Genomic DNA, 10,223 nt, shown 5'->3' with positions numbered 1-10,223 from the left:
CCAAATCATCTAGCTCTACAAGAAATTATCATTACTGAAATCATGGGGCTATTAAATATCACAGAATATATTAACCCATTAACGTTATTTGAGAAAGCAAAACTTAAACTAAATAGTAAAATCGAATAGTAAATCAACCATTGGTAAAAAAATCCCAGGACAGATTCTCTGCAAATACTTCACAATAGAGCAGGGTAAAGAACTGTAACAACTTTCAAAGCACAATATCCTCAACATTTTATGCAAAGGAACACTWGGGTTATTTCTGCTAGGTATCTTGAGAAGTCTGCAGAAAGAAAAGATCCATTTAGAAGAGAGTAGCAAAAAAAAAAAATCATTTACTAGGTGCAAATTTCTAAATAATGCATAATATTTCTGGAAAAATCCTTAAGGAAGGAACAGATTCTATAAAGCAGCAGATATGTTTGGTATGTGTGTGGCCATGACAGCCATGTGTAATGAAAACTACTTAGACCTGGAGCTAAGAAATATCCACACAAAGAAAATCTGGTGCAGTAAGTTCAAGGAGAAAAACATGGGACACACTCACATCCCGGGAAAGCTTTCTCCAGCAAAGAGACAAAATGTACGGTCAGCACTGAAAGGAGTCACACGATACACAGGAAAGACAGAGATCTCTATGAAAAGATGGAAAGGCTGAAATAATTGGATTTCTTTCTGCCACACACACTCCCCCCACCAACCCTCCAGCTTGGTTAACTGGGATTTATTTATTTGAACAGGAGCCGTATGCTAAGGGTAGCTAAGCTGCAGACATGTAATACACCTAGAAGAAAAAAACCAGAACAATTTTAAATCMAAGTGAATGATTACATTTCCCATTAGCAGCAATCAGAATCCCCATCTGGGCTGCATGGAGAGCTGGGGCACKGAGAAGCAGAGAGGGAGCACCATTGCTGGTGGGAGCAGGAGCTGCCCCTCTCCACTTCTGTATTTGAGGCACTGCAAACACATTAATGAACAGCAGCATTTACTCTGCAGTTTGACTCCTGAGAGACCACTCTGCAATTTGCTGCTGTCAATAATATATTAACCACAAGGGGGTTGTAATGACATTTCACATTTGGCACGGTATTTTTTTAAAACTGATTTGGGAGAAGGAATTGTATTAGAGGCATATTTAGATGATGGTAATAGACAGCTTCTATACAACCTTCCATTGTATCTTCTGCATTTTGTGAGCTAAACCAAAASAGACTGAAACTTTTTATGACAATAATAATAATAATMATACAAGCTGCATTCTGCAGTCTCAGTTCAAGGGTTAGTCACTACCCAAGGTCATTCATACCTGTGCTCAAAAGTAAGCAAGCTCAATTTTCTACAGAAGGATCTCCTCTTAGCTTTGTCTGCTAAACAAATACTAGGGCGAGGATTTTTGCTGCTACACTTCTGCCATCAGTAATTTTGTAAATATAYGTCAGACTGAGGCTATAGAAGGAGTAAACCAACTGCAGCGTTTCCACCTGGTAGGCTTTGAAACTGAAGTGGGAGGAAACAGACCCAGACAACAAATGAATTCTGCATAGTTTAGTTATRCTGGATATTGAAGAAGACCAGGCAGAGACAACCATATGCTGCAATCATCATTAACTGACCAGATTCCACAGATAATTCTATTTAAAGAAATTACACTTACACTGCGTGAAAAGAAAAACACTTTCACATTCAAYGCATGTTCAACACCGTACATATCTACAGTGACTTTTACTCCTTTAGTAAATAAAGCAAATTCCATGGCTTTTCTTTACAACACCCTTCCATTCCTGTCAGTTCTGCAGATCCCTCATGGCTAATGAAGTTGAAGAATGTGAATTCTAYCAGCTCTGTATTTCACCTCTGTGCTTTCCCTGGAGTTGTAATCCTAACACAGCAAGACAAATTTGTGGTGAACAGAAAGAATTCTTTTGGTTCATGGAGGCTTTGGATCATGAATTGCAGGATGAAGACACCKTGCAACACAAGGCAGACCATCACAGGAGAAAAAATGTTGGATATGGGCAAGTAAAGAAACAGATTTTTAGCAAGTAGGGATTATTCATGTTTTGACTTTTAAMAGATAATATGGACAGATTCACCTGTGATTCTAACACACATTTTAGAAGGCAATATATTTTTCATGCCTAGCAAAATTACCTGGTCTGGTTAGTAAAGTGTTATTCTGTTTTTTTCTGAGAAGCAAGGAGGGCTAAGTCATGAAAATTTTATGAATGTCTCATTATGACAATGTGAAGTACAAATAGAGCTCRTGACATCTGTAGGAACCTGTATCTAAGACATGACATCACTGCTGTTTAAAAAGCAGTCATGGAGAATGAGATTGAGTTTTTGTTCTTTTTTTAACATAATTACATATACTTTTTTGTTGCTGTTTCCTAGAAATTGGGGCACAACTKTTTAAACTGCATACTTTTTATCATGGTTGCAGGCTGATGAGAGATACCCATGGRTTAGGGGGAAAGGCAAGACTCTGCTAGTGGGAAGCAGCCACTCAAAYCTTGCATTTGAGGATCATTGCAATGGGTTCAGATAAAAACCTAAACACAGAATTTACATCTCTCTAAAAACCAATCAATTAATTCATAATTTTCACCTGGCAACCCACTAAGAAAACACCATGTAAAGATACTACTTAACATATTAATCATAAYTTCTCCTTTCTAAAGAAAACAAAAAATCGRCTTGGTATTTATGGAATTGTTTAGTGTAGGATCTTTACAGAACAAATATGAGCTTTAATTCTTGCAAATCTTYCCTTTGCTGTTAAAAGCACTGACCTGTGAGAGAGGGCATTCTTTGGCTAATGTGCTCTGATTCATCTCTTTGAGCAGTTCCTTTAAGGCATTGCGAACTGTGGCGTGGTTCCACTGCTCTGCTGGCAAATCTTCCAACTTTGAACAACTGTTAAAAGAGAAAGCAAAAAGCAGATAGAAACATCACCTTCACAGATGCTTGTTCTTTGTTCAACTGCTCAAGACCTTCAAGCAACAAGCACAATCCTGGAGTTCCTTGCTTGGCCAGCCCATCGAGGTGTTTCTCCCTTCTATCCCCTCCCCACCAAGCATAACTACAGAAGATGTGAACTGTACAACTTTGAACAACTGTTAAAAGAGAAAGCTAAAAGCAGATAGAAACACCACCTTCACAGATGCTTACTCTTCATTCAAGTGCTCAAGACCTTCAAGCAACAAGCACAATCCTGGAGTTCCTTGCTTGGCCAGCCCATCGAGGTGTTTCTCCCTGATATTCCCTTTCCACCAGAACTACAGAAGATGTGCAGTTCAACACACAGCTGCTAATCCTCCTGTGGTATCATATGTGTGCATAACCATTCCCTCTGGGGCTTGATGAGGGGCAAAGAAACTGCATAAAGCAARCCCCAGGAATGGCTGAGAAAAGACATCCTGTCCAGACAAAGATACTCCTGCTGGGGTAGGAAAGCAACAGATATGCTGCACAAAATCCCTGAACAGCGAGGGTCCTCATTGTGTGGAGGCAAGACTTTTAAAAATTAGTTCAATTCTATATAGGTTCTTATATTGCCCTTACCACTGAGGTATCCAAGAGCCTTTCAGAAAGGCATTAAGCTATACATCCAACATCTGTCACATGCACTTCATTCTCACTTTCGTTCTACAAGAACTGCATGTGTASTGAAGCTTTTGTCTTCATGTGACTTGCACCTCTTTTAATTTAACAAGTKTATAGTTTGTGTCTCCATGCACAGGGACAGASCAGAGRAGTACATCAGAAAGGTGGGAGAAGSTTGTCCCTGCCATTTCTGCTGCAGACTTTCATGCATGCTCCCCAACAGTCTTTGAGGGAGCTCTGCCCTCTGCCCTGACAAGCCWGGCTTTTCCCTCGAGATGAACCTTCAGTTGTGCTTGAGCAGTTCAAGTGATCATCTTTATCTCAAAGTCATGGGCTATCTTTTATTTACATGGCATTCAGGCACTTTGAAGATAAAGAAGGAGATCTTAATCTTGGGTGATATCCTTTGTTAATACAGATGTGACAATAGGCTAGATGAACTCCTGGTAGCTCACACTTCTGAGGAAATGAGTTTTACACTCATTTTATAGCAGCTATAGGGTCTAAATAGTCTTTTACAAATACATGGCAGAGATGCAGCCCATGAGAAACTGCAAACAATACATAAAACCAAGGAAAGATCTGTTCATGGGAATCAGAAAACCCAAGCACGATGAAAGATACAAGAGGAAAGAAATGTTGCTGCTTGGAAGTCTAACATCAGTGAGGCATCAACTACTTCCAAATTCTAAACTGAACTGAACAGTTGGAGGGTATGTACCTGGCACCAAAGGACACACACAGATCCCTGTGGGACCCTCTTCTGTTCAAGCCAARGCTTCAAAGAATTGTCAGCAAGTTATTCCAGATTATCTGTTCTATTTTACTCTTTCCTCTGGCATGTCCTGGCCATAGAGCTACAGGAGGCTGTGCAATATAGGCTTATCTGCAGGTCTGGAATATCCCATGCACTGCCTGACCTTACATCAGGAACTATCTGAGGACTCTTGAGAAGGCCAATAGAGAGAAAGGGGAAGAAAAGAGTAGGGAAGAGTGGGAGGAAAGGAGRGCAAATAAGTGTAAAATTGTTGGGAGCTTTTGCTTTGTTAATCAAAACCAGCCCTCAGGGAAAGAAAATATCTTCCAAATGCCACATGGAGCTGCAGTGACACTTCCTGTTTGCTGGAAAAACCACTGGAGTAAAAAAAAAAGTCAGAAAAAGCTCCCCTCTTCCACATCTCAGCAACTGGCTGCAGAAGACCTGGATTTTCACAATGCAGCCCCTAGAAAAAGGGGGGCTGTCTATTATTTGATACAATTAGAATTTAAGAAACCATTAAATTATGGACTGCAGAAAGATCTGCCTTTAAAAGCCCCTATCTTTACTCGATTGGGTTTCTGCCCTTCTCCTCTCTGCTACCACATTGCTACCTCAAAAAACACACGACATCATTTGTAACATGCACCAAAAAGCTGCCAGGTGACCCATCCTTCTCTTAATTTTCTTTTCATTCCATCAAAAGACCAGAAATTAATGAAGACAGGATRTGCTAATCTCTGTAGTAATGCTGTAACCGACAGAGCAGCTCAGAGAATAGGGAAGGACAGATGYTCAGAAACACCCACCTTTGTAATTGGATTTTCAATGTCACAACATGATAGACATCTTGTAGCATGTCAGCTACTGTCGCATCTGGTGCATCAGTCACATAACTGAGAGGGAGGGGATTCCACCTCCCAAGCTTGATTATTCCTGAAAAGAAAACAAAAAAAAAAAATCCATACTTTATATTTTATCAGCCATTTATTAAACCCTTTTGCAAGGTTGATTGCTCCCAMGATTCAAGATCTGCCTTGAGGTTTRTKGCAGTCTTCCTCAGAAAGATGTGYTCTACTGACTCCTGAGGCAAACAGTGGGGAAGAACAGGAACAGATTTAGAATTTTTAGCAGACAGYTGCTGACATGTTCCTGACTCTTAAATTTCTTCAAGGAAGCACAGGAAACCTCCTCCCTTCACATCTCTCATCATAGGTCTAAAGCCTAGTTCTTTAAGYTAGAATAAGCTTTAAGTACTCTCTAGTCCTGATTTTGCAGTCTATAATAACTTGTCAGTAAATAAATGTGGGTTTTTTGACTTGAACAGGAAAATTCCTCTGCGTGGGTTTCAGCACTGTTACAATCCAAGCAAGGTACGATTCCCATTGTGGATGGATCCCACTGGAAACCCACCAAGTAGGAAGAGTTCACTCCCAGATACAAGCAGCACTATGCAGACAGTTGCTTTTCTTTGTGGGAAAAATAAAAAAGAACCAAACAACTACAAGCTGCTGACCACAGATCCAAAATAGCTTTYGGGAGGCGGGGAAGAATGCTGTAAGTTCTATTTCTACTTCTGTTCATTCTTTAATAGGGATCATCACCTCTTCTGGATGAGCTTGTCACAAAGACCATAAACTTGGATGGTAATCCATTTGGAGCAGAGGTATTATTTCTRTTTGGACTTGCAGAGGGCCCACCCACACCAAAACCAATGACTAAYACCCAGGAATGACTTCCAGGAAGACACCACACAAAGAAAGCCACAGTGCCATCTTAGATGGCAGCAAAGCAGTTCAGCCTTGTTCTGCACTATTGCCACCACTGCTTTTATTCCCTCCTTCATTATGTTCCCATTGACTCGCTGTTCTGCTCACTTAACTTTCCTCAGCTCAGCCCTACAAGACACCATTCTCCCATTCAAASTGATGCCTTCTGAGGTTTCTTTATATACTGATTGATCTTTGAAAAGACATTCATAAACTCAACTGCCATAAAAAAGTAATACACTAATACATGAGAAAACTACTTCTTCTGCTGTAACAGGCATGCCAAGAACTCCTCTTGGGTATCTGGAAGGATGTGGTGCCAAGAAACTTCAASTGTCTCCTCCTCAGTTTCTACTCCCAACTCTTCACCAGCTCTGGAACTAATTGAACTGCAGTAAATGACAAAAGCCTTTTATCCTGACCTCCCAAAAATGATCATAAAATAAACACCATATTGAAACAGTGAAACAAAGCTTTTCGCAGACAGTAACAAAACACAAYGAGCCCATGAAGTACCTGCTATAGAATATTTTTTTCCCCATTCCTACACAGATTGCAGAGAAAGTAATTTTAGTACAACTCCTTTTCTGTAGCACTTAAATCTTGCATTTACCACTGACGTACTGCTTTGCAAGGCATTCTGTCACCACATACTGAAACAAGCTGGAAATTACCTAGTTCATCCTCAGTGGCAGAAAGTTTCACTGTAACACACTGGTGCAGACAGGTTAATATTTCAAGAGCAGATTAGAAAGGAGAGACATTGTCCAAATGAAACAAAAATTTAGTAAGCGTTGCTCAAAATCCAATGCTTGAAAATGGGACATAAACAGAACAAAAACATTTAAATGATGCACTGTTTCAGTATTAAGATTTAACAATCTGGTGCTGAATATGCTGCAGTATAAATAGTGCCTGGACTCAGATCCAGTAGAGTAACACACAGCACTCATTCACAGCACCGTATGTCTCCAGTGCTGGCTCCTTGAGTCATATTCTACTTGCCAAGAAAAGCTGTTTTTCTTAAGGGGATAGTTTACTTAATGTTATCTCTGGTGACAACAAGAAATGCATATAGTACAGCATATATTAGTCATGAAATGAGCATCAAGGGTCCACTGAGTAAAATACATGCTGGGAAAACACAGTTTAGCTGCTGACTTCCTTCACCTCCTCCCGCTATATAATAATTTAAAGTAAAATCACCAAAAAATCCAGAAATCTACACCAGCTTCACAGAACACTTGGCTTCCTATGTTTAACCTCGCCAAGTTTTCGTGTAATTGAAAAAATAAGCATCATATGTGCCCCATAAGTCACATCTAAATTGGTAATATTTTACAAGAGGCTTTATTTTTCATCAGTTAAGGAAAGCACTGAGAGAGCACACCATCTGCAACTGCTCAGGCCTGGCAATGCTGGCACAGGACAAAGGGATGGTTGGGAAGCACTGAAGTTACTAAAGGTGTCCCCTGACTAAAAAGGTTTGAAAAGAAAAACCCCAGTGCAGCCAGAATGCACCACGGGAAATACTATGCAAATTGCTTTATAGGAATGTCTGCTACTACTGGAAGTTGGGAAGATTTTTTTTTTTTTTTTAATCCTCCTCTACAACTGGAGAGGAAATTGTTTTGGCTGGATTTAAACAAACACAGGTGTTACTATAATGCTCAGTGCCTCTGCACATTAACACCTGCTGAGAGTCCTTTACTCTGTGTTACAGCACTGCTGATGCACGCTGTTTTTTCAGCCGGTGTGATATGACGTGTGAAATATTTTTTTCCAGAGTACATTAAGCTGGTCCAAACGATAGCCAGGAGCCATGGTTTCCATTCAGCTCCTCTGCAGACTTCACAGGTTTTTATTTCATGGCACCAACATGGTATTTAAAGCAGCTCTTGGGCTGTGTTTGGGAAGATGGTGCCAGTTTGTTGAGCAAATGTGTTCTCTGCATACGACAAGACATCTCTGAATGACTCCTTGGGGGACCAAAATTTTCCCCCTAAAAAGGTCCCTTCTTATCCTTTCTGGTGTAACAGCAACCCTGAGATGAAAACAGCCTGGTAACAAGGGGTCACTTCCATATACACCATTTTTATTGGTCCTCTCATTGACTCCAAATGGTACAGCTCAGGCCTTTAAAGAAATCACTTTAACTGGCCTGGCTGAGCTTTAATTCCACCACAACTGAGACTTGGGATTGGGAACAGGAATGAGCAAAGGTCACTGTGTTATTAATGAATACACTACTGCTCTGGGAGTATCACTTCTCTGTCAGCTCCAAACCTTCTCAAAATTATGTGTGGATAATGCACAGCAGATCAGGAAGTCCAGGAAATCAAAAAACACATCTTCCTYGAGTTTCCAAAACTCTTCTGTTAATGAATCTGGGTCTCTTGCCTGTATCTATTGGGACCTTTTTTCCTGTGAAAGTTTTTTGAAGGGAAAGCTCAACAGATTTCAATGCTTGCACACACTGGAACAGCTCTCAACTCACCTAGAAATGACAGAATGCAGCCCAGGCCAGTTAGGCAATGAAAGACAATAAGGAGACCAGTCTCCTCAAAAGATTTTTTTTTCCCAAACTTACTTTAGGAGAGATTCTCTACCACATGAGCTGTTGGTTTTTGAATTGCATGTACTTCAATAGACAGGTCTTTTGTTAAGTTTAAGCCTCAGCTTCATCAAAATGCAAATAGGGAAAACAGACAGAGGAACTCAGTGCAAAATGTGTGAAACTCCCTTTACCCACAAGAATGGCAGAACAAACCCGTAGCCCATGGTCAGGTTTGTACACAACAACCACTGCAAATTACTGCTGTCATTCTGCTTAGGCCACTGATGTGCCACCCTGACAGGATGTTTCCAAYTGAGTTGCATTTAAAATGCAGCTCCTTTGGAGAAGAAAGTGATAACTACACAAGGGAGAGCAGAACTCTGCACTTGAACAGAAGCCTTGACTGGCTACATCACAGCTGACCTATTCAATACCCAGCAGAAGTCATCACAGGATCCTCAGGAGTTTTATTTCATGGTATCACCTGAAAAAATRATGCATCTAAGCACTGGGATTATTCCTGAGACTTCACCCTAGTGAAATGTGAATTGAATGGATGCAAGATTAGGGCTAAAGCAGACTTCCAGAATAACCACTTTGATCAGGAGCATAAAACAACAAAAGGCACAAAGCTGCTTTCTAGAAAAATACAGCTAAGCTGGRAAACCTTTTTCATTATTATGTAGTTTACACTGTCCCATAAAAGTTATTTATCTATACGGGCTACAAATGTCATTTGTCACTGGAAATGGAAAGACAGTCACACAGTACACTCATTCTAAGAATGCCACATCTGAGGTTTAAAAATCAGTCTATCATAGTTTAACTATGACACTTCTTGGTCCTAAACAGAATGAAGTCTGGGTCCTGCATCTCCCCCTCACCTGCACAGGTAACTTTTAATCTGAATAGCTCCATAGCAATTGCTGGGGCACCTCAGGTATACTTCAGTACATCACTGCTAAAAATCAAACTCTTARAATGGGGAATTTTCCAAATTCCTTTTAGTGGCTGAACAGAGTGAACAGGACATGCCTCATCACTGGTTCCCTTCAACCTATTCCCTGTTCCCACCATGGCTATCCTCCTGATTTCACCTTTCACAAGTTATGAGCACACCTGAATTACATCTTAAATGGATACTCACAGTACTAATGCAAATGCATATGCAGCATTAATGTAATTTATTTTAAATGTTGATCTGCCAGGGTTAAAAGTTAGTGAGGTGTCCTAGAATTGGTTTCCTTGCATCCCAGGGATCCCAGGACCACAGCCTGAGAATGGTGGACTGCAAACACAAGGCTGATTGAAGAACACAACCAACATTTGCTTCTGCCTTGTGAATCCAATCAAGTAGTTTTGATCAAACATTGTGTTTTTTAACAGCAGCTCTTATCAACACAACAGACACTTAGGAGAAACTGCAGTTTAGCATTAACACCCATGTTCTTCTGATCTCTTTTACAACTCCAAATGAGAGACCTCAATGAGACACCCAATAAAAGCCCTGTTTCTGGGACCACCAAGC

At 40.4% G+C, this 10,223-nt stretch overlaps 1 protein-coding gene across 1 annotated transcript in view; it reads right to left on the bottom strand.

Moving 5' to 3' along the window:
- The window catches only part of LOC130581288 (DNA-binding protein SATB2), a gene marked incomplete at its 5' end in the record, with an annotated part of 70,776 nt that extends 65,471 nt beyond the window's left edge, over window positions 1-5,305 (bottom strand). The window contains 2 exons of the mRNA XM_057379316.1: window positions 2,799-2,922; window positions 5,179-5,305. Coding sequence (XP_057235299.1) covers window positions 2,799-2,922; window positions 5,179-5,305 — 251 coding nt within the window. The remainder of the gene's footprint in view (window positions 1-2,798; window positions 2,923-5,178) is intronic.
- Window positions 5,306-10,223: the final 4,918 nt, after the last annotated feature.

Source organism: Malurus melanocephalus, unplaced genomic scaffold (assembly GCF_030028575.1).
Source record: "Malurus melanocephalus ecotype Western Australia unplaced genomic scaffold, MMel_1.1 scaffold_401, whole genome shotgun sequence".
Taxonomy (NCBI): domain Eukaryota; kingdom Metazoa; phylum Chordata; class Aves; order Passeriformes; family Maluridae; genus Malurus; species Malurus melanocephalus.
Note: the sequence above shows the minus strand (reverse complement) of the source record. Positions and strands in the feature narration are given on the sequence as shown.